Below are 15,979 nucleotides of genomic sequence, written 5' to 3'. Positions count from 1 at the left end.
TGCGTCCTGCTGCTGCTGCTTCCTTCCGCTCCCTCACCGCCGCACCTGCCTCCGCCATGTCTACGCCGCCGTTCTACGAGCTGCCTGTCGCGCACACGCCGCAGCATCCCGTCTCGGCGCTCGTCTTTGCGCCCGCCGGCGGCAGCAGCGCCGCGCCGCGCCTGCTCGTGTCCAGCTGGGACAAGGTGCGTGTGCTGGGCCGCCGTCCACGCCAGCCGGCTCACTCCGCGCGCAGACCGTGCGGCTGTACACGCTCGCCGCCGCCGAGGCGAGCACAGAAGAGGCGCCGCAGCAGGCGCAGCTCGTGCACACCTTCGAGCACGAGGCCGCCGTGCTCGACGTCGTGTGGATCGACGAGCAGCGCGCCGCCAGTGCGTCGCTGGACCGCTGTGTGCGCCTGTGCGTCGGCCGTGCTGCGCTGTGGGGTGCAGGGCTGACTGAGAGCTTCGGAACTGCAGGCTCGACCTCCAGACTGGCCAGTCGCAGATCCTTGGCCGGCATGGCAGCGGCGTGAACCGCGTGCGCTACGATCCCGTCTCTGGTGCGTGGCAGGCCAAAGGGGGCGAGCGACTTGCGCTGTGCTGGGGCTGACACCGCACGCACTGCGCAGAACTGCTGCTCAGCACATCGTGGGACAGCACACTCTCCATCTTCTCCCTCTCGCCTCCCTCGCAGCTGCACACGCTCACCCTGCCCGCCAAGCCGCTGGCCATGGACATCTCGCCCGGCGCCGGCGCCGCCGACGAGACGCCGCGCGCCGTCGTGGCCATGACGGGCCGCACGGTGCACATCTACGAGATGCGGGCGCTGCGGGCGGCGTGCGACCGGCTGGCCAAGGACGAGAAGGTGGAGGAGAAGAGCTGGGAGCCGAACCAGACGCGGGAGAGCAGCCTGAAGTACATGGTGCGCGACGTGCGGTGCATGCCGAATGGCGAGGGTGAGTCGCAGCGTGCAAACTACGCGAGCAGGGCTGATGGACGGGTGGCGCGCGTGTAGGCTACGCATCAGCGTCCGTCGAGGGCCGCATCGCCGTCGAGTTCTTCGCGCCGTCGCCCGAGGCACAGGCGCAGAAGTACGCCTTCAAGTGCCACCGGCAGGTCGTCGACGGCATCGACACGGTGTACCCCGTCAACGCCATGGCCTTCCACCCGAGGTGAGTCAGGCTCGCTTTGCACACCCTGGCCCTTGCTGAAGCGCCGGTAGACACGGCACATTCGCCTCGCTCGGCGGCGACGCCATCGCCTCGATCTGGGACGCCGCCGCGCGCAAGCGGCGCCTGCAATACGCGCGCTTCCCCTCGCCGCTCACTGCCGCCGCCGTCTCGGCCGACGGCAGCCTCTTTGCGCTGGCCAGCGGCGGCGAGAACATTGAGGACGCGCGGCACGAGGGCGCCGACAAGGGCGAGGTGGGCGGCGTGGGCGAGGGCGGCGAGGGCAACGTGCGGATCCATGTGGCGCGGGCGGATGAGGACTTCAAGGTGCGTGCGTCTATCTTCTCTGGCCGGGCACGCGCTGACGCTCGCACCCACAGCCAAAAGCAAAGGCTGCGGCGGCCTGAGAGAGGCAATGGACATGCCTACACCCACAGACAGTTCGCCGCGCACACTCCGCACGGCCTCGGCAAGCTGCGAGCATGGTCCGCAAAATCCGCAGAGACTCACGCCAGGCAGTGGCACTGCCGCTCACATCTGCTGGGCATGCGGCGGAAACACGTAGGTGCGGCGTGAGAAGGGCCGAGATGTGCAGTGCGGGCGTGAGATATGAAGTACAGGCGCGGCTCGAGAAGGTGGCGCGAATGGCGGACGTCGTGAGGTGGCGAGGAGCGGACCAGAGTGGTGCGCGGTGGTGCGTGAAGGCGACGCGGCAGCGCAAGAACTGCGCCGCTTTTGCTGCCCGTCTAGAAGAGCAAGGCGCCGCCGAGGGCGACTGTCAAGGCGAACGAGCCGGCGGCGAGCATCTCTGCGGCGTTGACGTAGCTGTCGTCCGGCCCCTTTGCGATGCCGGGCACGTTGGCGTTGGGTGCCGGCGCCACGGCCGTGCCTGCGAGCGCGCCCGTCGTGATCTCGGAGGCCGTGGCAGTGATGGGCGGCCGCGTCGTGGTGGTGGTGTTTGTGCTGTTGCCGCTCATGGTCGAGTTGGTCATGGTGCCGTTGGTGGCGGCTGAAGAGGAAAGTGAGGATCAGCAAGACTGCAGAGCGTGCGAAAGGGCACAGCAGAATGTCGTCGCTGCCGGCTCATCCCTCAACGACTCGTCGAAGCCAGCGCGAGGCCGCAGGGCTGGCGAGCCAGACTGCATCTGCATGGGCTGCACTAGGATGGAGGGCCTTAAAGCTGGGTTCCCAGCGCTTCCAGCGCTTCGACGTCTCCAGGCACGGCGCGCCGGCACCGTGGACACGCAGAGCTCGGGCCTCGCGAGTCTGGCCGAGCAAGAGCGCTGGGCGTGCAAGCCGCGCTCGGGCTCCACGCACACCTAGGCAGCAGCGACGCGAGCAGCGGCGACAGCACGGCCGAAGGGGGCCAGACCTGCGCCTGAAGGCATGCCTCATGCGCCGAATCACTCTCGCTTTCACCATGGCAGAGCTAAGACGAGCACACGCCCTTCAGCTCCCAAAGCCCGGCCAGCTGCGCCCATGCCTTGGCCAGGACTGCGTGCAACGCAGAGTCCCGCGGTCATGCTCGAAGCCCGAGCAGACTCGCGCCTTTTGCGACGCTGTGCAGATGCGTAGCCACACCTGCTGAGCCTCGCGCCCAGAGCCTGGCGCTGCCATGCATGGCCGCCCATGCCAAGGCCAGCCCGCGCGGCATCCGGAGTCACACGGCCGCCTCGCAGCGCTCGGTCCGTCTGGAGTCGCACTCACTGCCGTTGGTGTTCGTCGAGTTGGTGCCCGCCGATGCAGTGGCCGCTGCGCTGGCGGAGCCGCTGCGCGAGGCCGTCGACGAGGCGGCGCGCGAGGCCGTCGAGCTGGCCTGCTGCTGTGCGCCCGTGCTGGCGCCGAGCACAAGGACCGCGAGGAGCGGCAGGAGGAGACGGAGATGCATGGTGCGCTGCTGCTGCTGCGCGTGAGGACGTGGAGAGGAGAGGAGAGCAGGCGATGTCGTGGTGGAGAGGCAAGTGCCGGGCGCCACCCTTTAGCGCTCTCCTGAGGCACATCGGGCCGCGCCGCCGCATTTCCGCCGCCGCGCTAAACAACGCTCGAGCACGCGCTAATCACACCACGAATCTTGTATTGAGCTCGTGCGGCTGTGCAGCTGTCGAATACAACGAAGCGCGTGAACCCTGGCTGACGGCGCGAAATTCGCAGCCTCAAGCGGACCGGCAGCGAGCTCGACGTCGAGCTTGGGCGAGCTCCACATCCTCCGCAAGCACATCGCAGCCGCACAGCAAGCAAGAAGCTGGACGGCGTTGCAGTTGAGGTCGGACAGGGCGCACAGCACACAGCCGGGACTTGAGCACCAGTCGGCAGGACGATGGGCGGCGGTGCGTCTCTTGCCCCTGCTCTGCCTGCGCTTCGCTCACCTCTGCCCGCAGCGTGCCTCTACGGCACCGGCGTCGACCTGCTCAGCCTCACGCGCTTTGCCTCGCTGCTCGCCCGCTCGCGTGCCTCGGCGGCCGTCTCGTCGCCGCACGCCCGCCTCGGCCGCAGCGAGCGGCTGGCGCGGCGCATCCTCTGCGACGAGGAGCTGGCCGACTGGCAGCGCCTCGAAGCCAGGCACGACCGCGTGCGCTGGCTCGCCTGCCGGTGCGCTGCCTGTGTCCACGTCGTCAGCTTCCACTGACGCACGCCGCACAGCTGGGCCGCAAAGGAGGCGGCATACAAGGCCCTCTCGCCGCCGTTCCAGATCTCGTGGCACGACCTCATGCTGCGCTCGGCGTCGAGCGGACGGCCGCGCCTGAGCCTCAGCGCCAGTGGCACCCGCGGCGCGCTGGGCCAGTTTCTGCCGCCCGGCCTGCGCTGGCACGTCTCGCTCTCGCACGACGCCGGTCTAGTCATCGCCATGGTGCACCTCGAGCAGCCCGGCGCCTGATGGGCCGACACGCGCACGGCACACACACACAAGACGCAGCGCCGTGGGCATCGCTCTAGTAGTACGCGCCCGCACCGGCGTAGTCCTGCCGCTGGCTTTTGGCCTCTGGCCGCAGCACGCCGGCGACATCCGCAGGCAGTGCCTCGCTCCCGGCCACGCCATCGGCAGCATCGGCGACGCCCAGCCGCCGCATGCCCTCCGAGACATAGCCGACGCTGCCCGGCCCAAACGCCGGCTCGGGCGGCTCGAAGCGCCGTGCTGCCAGCGCTGCGCGCCCGGCGGGGATGCGCGACTGCATGTCCGACGCCTTGGTGAGGGGCTGGAAGCCGACCTGTCAAGCCACCAGACAAGGCATCAGCAATGAAGGTCTACATCGAGGCACCACGCCTGCTCACCGTGTCGTTGAGCTTCGTGTACGACTTGAGCCAGTGCTCCACCACCTGCAACTCCTCTTCCCGACTCGCCAGCAGAGTGCTCTTGTTCTCGCGGTTGCCCCGCTCCTTCAGTGTCTTGCGAGCACCGCCGCCGCCCAGCTCGTCGAGCGTCTCCCTGCTCATGCCTAGCAGCGCAATCGCATCGCCGTAGCGGCCCGCCTCGCCGGCGTCGATGCCGAGCCACTTGTGCGCCCGTGCGCGGGCCAGGTCGCGACTCGTTGAGAGGTAGCGCAGCAGACCAGAGGCAATGTCGCCGTCGCTCGACGACGTCGAGTCCTTCAGGCGGTCCAGCATCTTCTCCGTCGCCCCGCCGACGCGCTTCGACGGCCCGGCAGGCGAGAGTGCAGCATCGACCAAGTCGCCTGCGCCGCTTGCTCTGCTGCTGGCCTTCTTGCCGGCCGTCTGCGCGAGCGCGTGGGCACCGGCGTACAGCGTCGATACGTTGAGCGTCAGCTTGGCCAGCAGCGAGGCCGAAGGATGCGTCTTGGGCAGCGGCGGGCCCGGCGTGATCGTGTCGGTGGCGCGCGAGAGAAAGGGCGAGAGGAGCTTGCGGATGGCCAGCGTCTCTGCGTCTGCCAGTGCCAGTCTGGCGCCAGCTACATTCAGCACCGCCCAGCCTGCTTGCCATCTGCACACTCACTTGCTCAGCGCCATGGTCACCTCGCGCGTCACGTCGGGCGCGCGTCCCGGTATCCTGCCCGCCGTCGCCTCCCACTGCGGGATGAGGGAGAGCGAGAGATACTCGAAGATGCCCGCGGCCTTGCAGAGGCGGTCGGCGGCCAGGCGCAGGCGGTCGTCGTGCGCCTTGCGCGCGTCGGCGGAGAGCGAGACGTCGCGCTCGTAGGCGCCGAGCGAGGCCACCGTCGCGACGGCGAGGTTGGAAAGCGCCGTGGCGCTGAGGAGCAGCACGGAGCACAGCTCAAAGTGCAGGCCGCGCAGCGTGATGCGCGGCGGCTCGCGCAGGAACGACGACGAGAGCGTGCTGCGCCAGGTGAACTCTGCGCAGTGCATGCTCAGTTCATGCCTGGTGCGCGGGCTTGCCCCACTCACCTGGCTCGGACTGCACGAGCAGGTCGTCTGTCTGCACGCAGTTGAAGATGCTGAACAGGTACGGCAGGTAGTCGTCGACGGCCTGGCGTCGAAGTCAGTGGCAGCTGACGAGAGGCGGGTCGCTGGTGTCTACATGGCTGCTCTTCCAAGCGGCCATGTTGGGCTCTCGCCGCGCCTCAAAATAGCCGCACACACCCCTCGGCGCCTCCCTCCACGTCGGCACACGCACCTTGACGACGCTGAGCCAGTCGCCGCGCTCGCCGTCGTCGCCGTGCTTGCGCTCCTTGAGCACGGCGCGCAGCGCGGCACGCAGCTCCGTGGCGCGCGCCAGCTCGCGGCCGAGGCCGCTGCCGGGCGGCGCGACGAGCGCGTCGCCGAAGGAGAGGGCGCCCGTCGTGGGCAGCGTGTGCAGGTACATCGGGTGTGGGAGCGTGAAGGCAAGCGGCAGCGGCGGCCGGCCGCGTGCCGAGGTGGAGGCGAGGCCTGCCGGGGCGCGCCAAGCCAAGCCACGCCGGGCGCCATGCTGACTAAGCAGCGGACCCCTTCCCCGCACTCGTCTAGCCGTCTAGAGCTAGCGCAACCACGCAGCCACCTCTTTCTCTCCAGAGCATCGAGCGCACCGCTACGCGCAACACCTTCATTTCTGCGCCTCGCACCACGTGGCGAAGCACTCGACTATCTCGCGGTCCAGCGCCTCGTAGTGCGCCAGCCTCGCCAGCGGCTTCGGGTCGAGGTCGATGAGGCGCACCTCGAGGCGCCACGCTGTGTCCGTCTCCTGCCCAGGCAGGCAGCGCAGCATGATGCTGCAGTCCTTGAACGTGGCGCTGAGCAGAAAGGCGAGCGTGGCCTGGCGCAGCGGGCACGCCGCAAGCTGCGCCTGCGTCTGGCGCACCGCCTGCTCGTCGGAGTCGCGGCCGAGGCGCTGTTCGTGCGCCAGGAAGAGCTGCACCACCGCTGCATACTCCTCGAGCGTGGGCGGCGCAAGCAAGACGCTCGCCTCTTCGCTTGTGGTGCCGTCGGCGCCGGAGCAGGAGCCAAAGGCACAGCCCGTCTCGCTGCGCCAGCGCGCCGCCAGGCCTTCGACGTCGAGAGCGTCGAGGCGGCGCTGCAGCTGCGCCAGACGCTGCAGCGCCGTAGCCAGCTGGCTGTCGGAGGAGAGAGCCGGCCGCAGAACAGAGAGCATGGCGCCGGTGAGCGATTCGAGGCTGTCCAGATCGACAGAGGCGGTTGACGAGAGATGGCCACGCCACGACTCGAGCTCCTGTGTCTGGCACAAGCCAGCGTCCGTCAGCGGGAGAGGACGAGAGGCCCGGGAATACTACGCACATCTGCCGTGTCGACCTCCTTGCCCTTGAGGAACAGCTTGAGGTTGTTGCTCTTCTTGCCCCTGGCCCCGTCCGCCGGCCACTCGCCCCACCTCCACTCGCGTGTGAGCGCCTGCACCGCCTGCTCCCTGCTGCACTCATCGTCGGCATACAGCTGCAGCGGGTCGTACGTCTGCTCCCACTGCTCGCGGCCGACAGTCACGCCGGCCTGCTGTGCCTTGAGCACGCGGTGCATGCGGTAGCGCGACGTGCTGCGCTTGTGCGGCGCACTCGTGCCGTCGAGGTGCGTCGCCGCGGGCAGGAAGCCCCACTTGGGCTGTGTGCGATGTGAGCCCTTAGCGACCCACGAGGACCACGCCGACACACCTTGATCTCCATCAGCAGCACGTCGCGGCCCTGCGCATCGGGCGCACTGAGGTCCTCGACGGCCCACAGCTGTGCGGCGTGCGTGTCGATGCCGTCCTGCCGGCGCCGCGCGGCCGGGCGGTGCATCTCGATGCGCGCCGCCAGCTGCTCGACGAAAGCCTGAGCCGCGGGCAACGCCAGTGGCAAGCAGACTGTCGCCGGCAGCGCACTCGCCACGTCCTCGCCCAGCAGCGGCGCGACGACCTGCTCGCGCCAGGCCGTCGCATCGACGGGCGCGTGCGTCGTGGAGCCCGAGGCGCCGTGCAGTGCGCGGCTGCGCTTCGTGAGGCGCAGTGCCAGGCGCTGGCCGTGCGGGCCGCGCCAGGGCGACGGCGCGGGCCCGTCGTAGGCGACGAGCAGGTTGGCGCCGCCCTCGGCGAGGAAGCGCCAGTGGCGCGCATCGAGGGCGCCGAGGAGCGACGCGGCGGAGGGCGGCCAGCTGGCCGACGCGGCGGGCGGCGGCGCGGCACGGCGGCCGTGCATGGCGGTGCTGAGCGTGGACTTGAAGGGCGTCGTGTGCGACGGCGCAAAGGGCGTCGGCGGCATGGCGGGCGCGGCGCGCTGCGTGTGGTGGTGATGGTGCTGCTGGTGGAGGGCAGCAGAGGCGGCGGCCGTGCGCGCGGCGTGCGAGGCGGCGGCGGCGGGGCGATGCTTATATGCTTATGCGCCAGCGGCGCGGCACATCACACGACGAGCGCTTGCTTCACCACCACCACCGCACCCGACCTCGGCACTCTCACGCCCACTCGCCGCAGCAGCACCACTCCTTCCGAGTCTCTGTCTCACGCGCTCGGCACTGCACCAGCGCCGCCTCTCGTGCGCCGCTCGTCGCGCCGCTCCTCTCTCATCTGCTGGCACAGCACGCCTCGCACCGCCCGCCGCCAGCCGCGATGATCAAGATCTGGTCGCTCAAGAAGGACGAGGAGAGCGCACGCAAGCGCAAGCCAAAGACGAGCCCGGCACAGCTGCGCGTGCAGAAGGGTGCGTGGCGCGTGGAGGGAGAGAGATGGAGGGGCAGGCACGAGTGGGCGCTGCAGGCGGTGCAGCGGCAGCGCAGCGAGCATGCGCAGCCGCAGGAGCGCAGTGGCGCCGCCGCTGCTAGAGGGCAGCTGAGGCCAGCACGGCGCCGAGCATGACCGAGGCCCGCTCACTGCGAGCTCGGCGCTCGCCACGCATCTCCCTTGGCCCCTCTGACGCCTGCTGCATCGTCCTCGCGCAGACCTGACGGAGCTGGAGCTGCCCAGCACGATGAAGACCAACTTCCCGGACCCGGCAGACGTGCTCAACTTCACGCTCACCATCGAGCCCGACGAGGGTGAGTGCGCTGCGAGTGCTCGACTTGCAAGAGCCACACGCTCCGGGCGTACGGCGTCCACTCGCTCCTCCAGCGCCTCACGGAACTGACGCACCGCTTGCCCTATCGCTCGCTGCAGGCATGTACAAGGCGGGCGCCTTCAACTTCTCCTTTGCCATCAACAACAACTACCCGCACGACCCGCCGAAGGTCAAGTGCCTTCAGAAGGTGCGCTCTCCCGCTCGTCTCGCGCCACGGCAAGGCTGACGTGGCTCGTGCCAGATCTACCATCCCAATGTCGATCTCGAGGGCAACGTGTGCCTCAACATCCTGCGCGAGGACTGGAAGCCCGTGCTCAACCTCAACTCCGTCATGGTCGGCCTGCAGTACCTCTTCCTCGAGCCCAACGCCGACGACCCGCTGAACAAGGGTGCGTGGCGCGAGAGACACCGAGGAGGGGAAGCTGACGCTGTCTCGCGCCAACAGAGGCGGCCGAGGACCTGCGGAGGGATCGAGCGGCGTTCACGCGCAACGTCAAGACGTCGCTGGCCGGCGGCAGCGTCAGTGAGTGCCAGCCGTCTCGGTGCAAGGCTCTCGGAGCCGCCCAGCCGGCGCGCAGATGGCTGATCGAGCTGTGCTCTCGACAGAGAACATCAGCTACGACCGCGTGACGAAGTAGGGCCGCGCAGCTCCGCCATAGGCCGGGCGTAGGAGGCGCGCTGCGGCGGAAGCGCAGAGGAGCGCGCGCTGGAGAGGGCGAGATACCCGTGGCGAGGTCGGGAGGTGGGGACAGGCCTCGTCACCGGCCTTCGGAGGAGGCTGAGGCCACACATGAAGGGAGAGGCCGGCAACGATGTGATAGAACAAGCGTCTCGGCATCGTGAGTGAGACTGGAGCAGCGGGACTGCGTCGGCAGGCTGCGCTACGCATGGCACTCGCGGTGCAGCATGCCTGTGCGGACCCACTAGACGATGCATTCCTCAGCTAGCGAATGAAGGGCAGGCCGCTGCCCACGCGCTCCCTGTACGCGTCGTAGTCGGGGAAGAACTTGCGCAGGCTCGCCTCCTCGCCGACGATGCGGTGCGCAAAGAAGCGCCAGAGCACGACGACGAAGATGCTCGCGGCGAGCGGGTTGCCGAGCAGCAGCTGCGTGCCGAGCGCCCAGTAGAAGAAGCCGACGTAGGAGGGATGCCGCACGTAGCTGCACGACGGGTGAGCGTGGGGCCAGGCAGCAGAGGGGGAAGCAGCGACGCACGCATACACGCCCGACGTGACGAGCTGGTGGTCGTTGCGCTTGGCGTGCGCCACCTCGTGCGAGAAGTTGCTCGACGCATGCACCATTGCCAGGCTGCGCATCGCCTGGCCAAAGAGCATCACCGCCAGGCCTGCGTGTGCCGCGTCAGCATGCACCCTGGCGTCCAGGCAGAGACGCACGCACCGAGGTAGCTCCACCAGCCGACATGCGCGAGGGAGGGGTAGAAATACGCAGAAACGGCAAACTCGAAGAGCCCGAAGAGGTGCGCCAGGTGGTAGCCGATGCCATTCTGCAGCAGGAACGCTGGGGGCGAGGAGCAGCGTCAGATGCTTTGAGCATGCGAACAAGTGGGCCTGAGCGCTGGGATGCGCGGCCTCCATGGCTCTCTGACTGTTGCAGAGCGCTGCCGGCGCCCGGGAGGTGTTACACACATGCAGCGGCACGCACGCTCGCGGCTCCTGCATGTGTGTCGCCCTCTTCCAACACTTCACGCTTGCTCCAGCAGCTTCACCACCCGCGAGATACTCCGCCTCTACCGGTGCGCAATGCTGTCCTGTTCTGCCGCTGCGGCATCCGCTTCCTGGCCCCGATGCGAGCGTTCTGGCCGCGTGCACTCACAGTCCTCCATCAGGCGCGTGCCGTTCCAGCCGGCGGTGATCTCAAACTCGAGGAGGTGGAAGATGGCCCAGGCGGCCAGATACATGGCCAGCTGCGGCGGCCACATCGTCGCTGCGCTCGCACCCCTGGGCAGGACCAGCACGGCGCGTGCCAGCGTCGATGGCGCGAAGAGGGCCAGCGCGTGCGGCAGCGCCACGCCGGCCAGCGCGCCGAGCGCCGCGGCGAGGAGCACGATGCGGAAGCACGACGGCGCCAGGTGTGCGGGGATGGACGAGGTGCGCGTGGGGTGCAGCAGCGCACGCAGCGGCGAGGGCGCGGGCGCGGCGGTCATGCTGGCAGAGGGACGCGGCGGGAAGGGCGAGGCGGGCGAGGCGGGCAGCGGCGAGGAGATGGCGGGGTCGCCGCGCTGCATGGCGCCGCTTCTTATGCGCTGCGCGGGCGCCAGGCGGGAACAAGAAGCGCGAAGCCGAGGAGCAGCACGGCAGTGTGGTGGTGCGAGGACAAGGGAGAGCGATGAACGCGGCGCGCATGAACGGGGCGCCGCTCGGACCAGCGCGAGCTCGAGGACAAGAGCTTTCTGGGGCGCGGGACTCGGGACAGGCGTTGGCTGGGGACTACAACTGCGGGACGTCCAGTTGTATTGCGCAGCTTGTACTCGCGCGTGGGAGCAGCACCGATCACCTGCAGCGCCGCCTGCGCCGCCCGTGCGCCGTGCGTGATGCTTCGCTGCCTGAGCTCCATCCTTGCCTCGACTGCGCTTGCTTCTCCCTCCGTCCCACCCGCATCACACCTGCACCATGTCGCGCCGCTACGACTCGCGCACCACAACCTTCTCGCCCGAGGGGCGCCTCTACCAGGTCGAGTACGCCATGGAGGCCATCGCGCACGCCGGCACCGTGCTCGGCATCCTCGCAAAGGACGCCGTCGTGCTCGCCGCCGAGCGCCGCGTCACCAGCAAGCTGCTCGAGCAGGACACGAGCTCGGAGAAGATCTACGCGCTCAGCGGGTGCGTCTGGTGTGGGCCCGCGGTGTGGAGGTGCGGCGTCGATGCGGATGGCAGGCCGCAGGGTTGGCAGCGAGAGGACGGCAGGGGCAGAGCATCCGCAGCGGCTCAGCAGCAGGCGAGCTGGCTGCTGCCGCAGGTGAAGGGCATGCGCTGCGCAGCGTGTTCAGCTGTAGTGGCCATGCTGCTCCTGGCTCAAAGCCAGCGCTGCCGTTGCCAGCGACCTGCCGGCTCGCACTTCTGGCGCACAGTCGCCGCCGCTGCAGGCCCGCCAGCTCCACGTTGCAGTGCAACACGCCGTTTGCTGACACCGCGCTGCAGCAACATCCTCACTGGCGTCGCGGGCCTGACGGCCGACGCCAACTCGCTCATCAACTACGCACGCAACGCCGCCCAGCGGCACCTGCTCTCGTACGACGAGGAGATGCCCGTGGAGCAGCTGGCGCAGCGGCTCTGCGACCTCAAGCAGGGCTATACGCAGTACGGCGGTGCGTGCTGCGCAGCAGCCTGTCCTGCGCATCGCTGACCCCGCACGCCAGGCCTGCGGCCATTCGGCGTGTCGCTGCTGTACGCTGGGCACGACGCACACCACGGCTTTCAGCTCTACCACTCTGACCCGTCGGGCAACTACGCCGGCTGGAAGGCCACGTGCGTCGGCGCCAACAGCGGCACGGCGACGAGCCTGCTCAAGCAGGACTACAAGGAGGACATCGGTGTGCAGGAGGCCATGGACCTGGCCATCAAGACGCTCGGCAAGACGCTCGACGCCACGAGCCTCGACGCCGAGAAGGGTGCGTCGCGCGAGAGAGACGACGCCGCACGGTGCTGACGCATGCCCTGCAGTCGAGTTTGCAACACTCACGCTCACACCGGCGGGCGAGACGCGCCTGTCCATCTTCAAGCCGCAGGACATCGAGCGGCTGATCCGCCGGAATGGCCTGGGCAAGAAGGAGGAGGGCGAGGGCGCGACGTCGAACGTGGGCGCCTCGAGCGGCGGTGCGGGCGACGCGATGGCCGTGGATGCATAGGGCGCCATTGCAGTAAATGCTCGATACGCAGCGCAGCTTGCGAAGCTCTGGCACAGAGCGCGCTGGCGGTCGCGAGGGGCGCCCGGGCCAGAGATGTGTGCTCCGGATCAGCTGAATGGGTCCATCTCGTGCCGCGGCGGCTGCGCGTGCCGGAGCCGATGCAGGCGGCCAAAGCAGAGCATGCGATTGCGTGCGCTGCTGAGCAGCGGCCGCAAGTCTGAGTGCTGTGTCACGAGTCTGGCTCTTGCACGGACACAGTCGCGTCTCGTGAGGAACCCAGAAGGTCTGTGGCTCGCTGCGGACCTCGCGTCCGGCCGACAGGGCTGCTCGGCCACGTATCGCGCTCGTCGTGCGCACAAAGCAAGCCTCACGCAGAGCGCGCACGGACGCCCTCGTACACCAGTGACTCATTCGCATTCCCTCCTGACCCGGCCCGGCCCGTGGAGCGGCGCCGCCCTCAGATGTGCAGCTGGTACTCGTACTCGCCCTCGGCGCTCTGGCTCATCCAGAGCAGGATGGTGCTGAGCATGAGCGCGCCGTTCTGCGCCTGGAGGAGAAGAAGAAGGGCATCAGCGACAGCGCGGATGCGCATCCAGAGCCTCGCACGCACCACGTTGGCGACGCCGTAGTACTCGTACCCCGGCGGCAGCACGGGCACGAGGTACTTGACGGTGAGCACCGTGAAGCTGCCCGCGAGGCCGCCGGCGAGGAGGGCAAAGCCGACGAAGAGGAACATGCGCGCGCGCCACTGCACGCCGCCCTCGCCCCAGCCGCCGCCGCTGCCGCCGCCAAAGGCAAACGTGCCGCCGGCGTCGCCGAGCAGCTGCTTGTCGATGAGGTTGACGACGATCATGCCGAGCGTGGCGCAGAGGCCGGGCAGCCAGTCGCTGAAGCCCATGCTCGTCGCCGGCGGGCTCCACGGCTCGTCCTCGGGCGGCGCGCGCATCGAGATGCTGCTGAGCAGCACGGCGTCGAGGAAGACCCACCAGCCGAGGGCGAAGGCGGCGCCGGAGAGGTAGATGCCGAGCGTGCGCTTGTTGGTGCGGATGAAGGCGGGCAGCGGCGGCAGCGGCAGCAGGCACACGCGGCGCGGGTCGTACGAGCGGCGCGGCAGCGACATGGCGGAGGATGGTGGTGGTGGGAGCGGGAGCCGCCCTGGCGGGGGGGCACGTCCCTTGGCACGGCGTGGAGGCGGAGTCGAGTCGAGTGGAGACGGCGCATCTCGGCGGGGTCGCACTCGCGCGCCAGTTGTAGTCGCGAATACAGCGGTGTTGTAGTGTCCGGCACACCTTGAAATCGCGCGCCGCCATTCCTTCCCACGCGCCGTCTCGCCGCACCATCTTCCTCACCCTGCCATCGCACCTGCCCGCCATGCCGCTTCGGCCAAACGCCCGCGTCCTGTGAGCTGCACGGCGACGGTGCCGCGGACCGCACTGACACCCAGGGCAGGCGCGACATGTCCACGCGCCAGGCCGTCGCCTCGTCCGAGCTGCTGCGCCGCGCCTACAAGTACCTCGCACGCAACACGACGCTGCCCAGCCGCACGCGCCACCAGGCGCAGCTCGGCCTCAACGCGCTGCTGCCAAAGACGCGCCCCGACCGCGTCAAGGAGCGCTGCATCGAGACGGGCCGTGGGCGCGGCATCATCACCGAGTTCGGCCTCTGCCGCGTGAGTGCGCGCGGCCAAGCGGGAGGTGGGCAGGGCCAGAGCGGGGACGGTGGAGCTGGGCAGGGATCTGGCACTGCAGCGGACGACAGCACAGTCCACGGCGCGGCATTGGAGGGCTTTGACGTGCAGCCATGCGCTGCTAGAGGCGGGACAGTGCACCCTGCTAGGCAGACTAGGGCCGGTCTGACCTTGCGACACGTACGCTGACATCTGTGCCTCGTGCAGTACGCCTTCCGGCTACGGGCGCTCAAGGGCCAGCTGAACGGCGTCGAGAAGGGCTCATGGTAATCGCACGGGCTGTATCATAGTAATGCGAGGTGTAGACTAGACACGGCGAGGATGAGGTGGAGCCTGACGTGAGGCTGGCGCGGGGCGCTCGGCGCTCAGACGGCGCAGCCCAAGTGAGTGCAGCAGCGAGGGAATGCACGCGGCGGCGTGCGGGCTGCGCCATTCGGCATGGCACTCGCAGCACCGCATGCTGCGAGCGTTCCTCTCTGCGCGACGCTAGAGCGATTCGGGACCGCTCTGCGAGCGCGAGCCAACGCTTTCAGCCACTGTGTCGTCTCAGACCCCTGGGGCCTATGCGCAGGCGTGACTCTGCGCTCTCTCGGAGCAGAGCCCAACTTCCGCTTTGAGCTGCCCTTCTCTCGGTCTCGCTCAGCATAGGTTGCATTGTATGATGGCGCCGGGCCGACGTCCTTGCGGGTATATGAGTGGCCGAGCAGCGCTCGAGCGCAGCGTGCAGAGCGCGCGCTGGCCATACAGATGTCGGTGCCGGCAGCCAGAGGTGGGCAGGCGGCTCGGCTGCTCGTGCTGGCTAGACGTGGCAGGGGGATGTGCCTGCACGGCAGGGCCGTCGCTGTACGGGCAGAAGGCGCCGGGCCGGTGCAGCAGCGCGGGGATGGTCCCGGCCTGGCGTTCTGCTGCTGGTCATGCGCTGGCGGCGCCGGCGATGCAAAGCCCTTGTCTGTGCGCAGGCCGGCCTTCGCTGCGCATGCGTCGTCTAGCTGCCGCCGACGATCTGGCGCACGCGCTCGTCGAAGCGCGGGATGCGCACGGGCATCTCGGGCGAGTAGAACGGATTCTTCATCACGAGGTCCGCGTACGCCTCGTACGCCTGCTGCAGCAGCGCGGGCGCGTTGGGCAGCGTCGGCGCGGCGAGGAGCAGCAGCTTGATGCCTGGGTACGGGTGTGAGCTGCGGCACAGAGCGCGACACAGAGACTGCAAGGAGAAGAGTGCGGCACGAAGACTACGAGGCGCTGTGCACTCCCCACCGCCCTGTGCTCCCGAATCGAGAGCTGAAGGTCGGAGCGGTGCTGCATCGGCGACAGTCCTCTCCATACTGCAGCTGCGTGGCGCCATGCCGCATGCTGCGCCGTCATGCGCCACTGTCCCGCTGCACTGCCATGGCTCTCACCACCTCTCCGCGCCGGCCCTCTCTTCGCCTCTGCGCTGCCTCGCTGGCCCTCTGCGCCCCTGCGCACGTCGCTGCAGGCGCCATCTGACGCACCGGTGAGCGTGCTGCGCACGTGCAGCTCGAAGCCGTCGCCGCGCAGGCACTCGAGGCCCTCGCCGCGTGCGCGCGTGGGGTTGATGCGCGCGGTGATGGCGTGGATGCCGTGCAGCGTGCCGGCGAGGATGAGGGCCTCGTTGGCACTCAGCGGCGGCGCGCCCGCGGCGGCGGCGGCGGGCACGAAGTAGTCGGCCTGGTAGATGAGGCCGCCGGCCTTGTTGATGATCCAGAGCGACGACATGGCGGAGGTGGTGGTGGGCGAGAAGGTACAGGCGCGGCGCACGGAGCGCGACGTCGCCTCGCGTCTGCGCCGTGCGCCGCGCGCTGGCAGCGGCCTGCTCCACCCCACGTCGCCCGTC

At 69.1% G+C, this 15,979-nt stretch overlaps 11 protein-coding genes across 11 annotated transcripts; 5 read left to right on the top strand and 6 right to left on the bottom strand.

Moving 5' to 3' along the window:
• Positions 1–47: 47 nt before the first annotated feature.
• On the top strand, positions 48–1,740 carry FA09DRAFT_329710 (WD40 repeat-like protein). The gene is made up of 7 exons (XM_025742287.1): positions 48–185; positions 236–399; positions 459–541; positions 611–937; positions 997–1,153; positions 1,204–1,477; positions 1,531–1,740. Exons 1-7 carry the CDS (start codon positions 57–59, stop codon positions 1,555–1,557), a joined length of 1,161 nt encoding a protein of 386 aa, XP_025598350.1. The 5' UTR covers positions 48–56; the 3' UTR covers positions 1,558–1,740.
• A 156-nt stretch (positions 1,741–1,896) lies between these two features.
• FA09DRAFT_360366 (hypothetical protein) lies at positions 1,897–3,177 on the bottom strand (the record flags this gene model as incomplete). Its single annotated transcript, XM_025745225.1, has 2 exons — positions 2,858–3,177; positions 1,897–2,159 (listed from the first exon to the last, which is right to left on the bottom strand). Coding segments are annotated over exons 1-2 (573 nt in total), but the record flags the coding sequence as incomplete, so codon positions are not given.
• Positions 3,178–3,396: 219 nt separating this feature from the next.
• Positions 3,397–4,357, top strand: FA09DRAFT_329706 (4'-phosphopantetheinyl transferase). Its single transcript, XM_025742286.1, has 3 exons — positions 3,397–3,477; positions 3,529–3,739; positions 3,791–4,357. The coding sequence occupies exons 1-3, from the start codon at positions 3,468–3,470 to the stop codon at positions 4,023–4,025; spliced, it is 456 nt and encodes a 151-aa protein (XP_025598348.1). The 5' UTR covers positions 3,397–3,467; the 3' UTR covers positions 4,026–4,357.
• On the bottom strand, positions 4,081–5,927 carry FA09DRAFT_348006 (hypothetical protein; the record flags this gene model as incomplete). The annotated part of the gene is made up of 5 exons (XM_025744811.1): positions 4,081–4,356; positions 4,421–5,045; positions 5,100–5,457; positions 5,510–5,591; positions 5,643–5,927. The coding sequence occupies 5 exons, from the start codon at positions 5,925–5,927 to the stop codon at positions 4,081–4,083; spliced, it is 1,626 nt and encodes a 541-aa protein (XP_025598347.1).
• Positions 5,887–7,785, bottom strand: FA09DRAFT_360363 (hypothetical protein; the record flags this gene model as incomplete). The annotated part of the gene is made up of 3 exons (XM_025745224.1): positions 5,887–6,776; positions 6,836–7,150; positions 7,201–7,785. 3 exons carry the CDS (start codon positions 7,783–7,785, stop codon positions 6,147–6,149), a joined length of 1,530 nt encoding a protein of 509 aa, XP_025598346.1. The 3' UTR covers positions 5,887–6,146.
• Positions 7,786–8,129: 344 nt separating this feature from the next.
• Positions 8,130–9,212, top strand: FA09DRAFT_338501 (putative ubiquitin-conjugating enzyme E2; the record flags this gene model as incomplete). Its single annotated transcript, XM_025744112.1, has 6 exons — positions 8,130–8,220; positions 8,459–8,554; positions 8,673–8,761; positions 8,816–8,963; positions 9,020–9,097; positions 9,181–9,212. The coding sequence occupies 6 exons, from the start codon at positions 8,130–8,132 to the stop codon at positions 9,210–9,212; spliced, it is 534 nt and encodes a 177-aa protein (XP_025598345.1).
• On the bottom strand, positions 9,200–10,901 carry FA09DRAFT_329704 (ICMT-domain-containing protein). The gene is made up of 4 exons (XM_025742285.1): positions 10,407–10,901; positions 9,972–10,091; positions 9,789–9,918; positions 9,200–9,734 (listed from the first exon to the last, which is right to left on the bottom strand). The coding sequence occupies exons 1-4, from the start codon at positions 10,816–10,818 to the stop codon at positions 9,518–9,520; spliced, it is 879 nt and encodes a 292-aa protein (XP_025598344.1). The 5' UTR covers positions 10,819–10,901; the 3' UTR covers positions 9,200–9,517.
• A 302-nt stretch (positions 10,902–11,203) lies between these two features.
• Positions 11,204–12,437, top strand: FA09DRAFT_297158 (putative PRE9-20S proteasome subunit Y13; the record flags this gene model as incomplete). Its single annotated transcript, XM_025740196.1, has 4 exons — positions 11,204–11,412; positions 11,731–11,897; positions 11,949–12,200; positions 12,253–12,437. The coding sequence occupies 4 exons, from the start codon at positions 11,204–11,206 to the stop codon at positions 12,435–12,437; spliced, it is 813 nt and encodes a 270-aa protein (XP_025598343.1).
• A 457-nt stretch (positions 12,438–12,894) lies between these two features.
• On the bottom strand, positions 12,895–13,557 carry FA09DRAFT_297155 (UPF0220-domain-containing protein; the record flags this gene model as incomplete). Its single annotated transcript, XM_025740195.1, has 2 exons — positions 12,895–12,984; positions 13,048–13,557. The coding sequence occupies 2 exons, from the start codon at positions 13,555–13,557 to the stop codon at positions 12,895–12,897; spliced, it is 600 nt and encodes a 199-aa protein (XP_025598342.1).
• Positions 13,558–13,808: 251 nt separating this feature from the next.
• Positions 13,809–14,394, top strand: FA09DRAFT_334179 (hypothetical protein; the record flags this gene model as incomplete). The annotated part of the gene is made up of 3 exons (XM_025743720.1): positions 13,809–13,837; positions 13,887–14,106; positions 14,332–14,394. 3 exons carry the CDS (start codon positions 13,809–13,811, stop codon positions 14,392–14,394), a joined length of 312 nt encoding a protein of 103 aa, XP_025598341.1.
• Positions 14,395–14,868: 474 nt separating this feature from the next.
• On the bottom strand, positions 14,869–15,875 carry FA09DRAFT_329700 (Sybindin-like protein). The gene is made up of 2 exons (XM_025742284.1): positions 15,618–15,875; positions 14,869–15,285 (listed from the first exon to the last, which is right to left on the bottom strand). The coding sequence occupies exons 1-2, from the start codon at positions 15,859–15,861 to the stop codon at positions 15,110–15,112; spliced, it is 420 nt and encodes a 139-aa protein (XP_025598340.1). The 5' UTR covers positions 15,862–15,875; the 3' UTR covers positions 14,869–15,109.
• Between the last annotated feature and the right edge of the window lie 104 nt (positions 15,876–15,979).

Source organism: Tilletiopsis washingtonensis, assembly GCF_003144115.1.
Source record: "Tilletiopsis washingtonensis strain MCA 4186 unplaced genomic scaffold FA09scaffold_10, whole genome shotgun sequence".
Lineage (NCBI taxonomy): Eukaryota > Fungi > Basidiomycota > Exobasidiomycetes > Entylomatales > Tilletiopsis > Tilletiopsis washingtonensis.
Note: the sequence above shows the minus strand (reverse complement) of the source record. Positions and strands in the feature narration are given on the sequence as shown.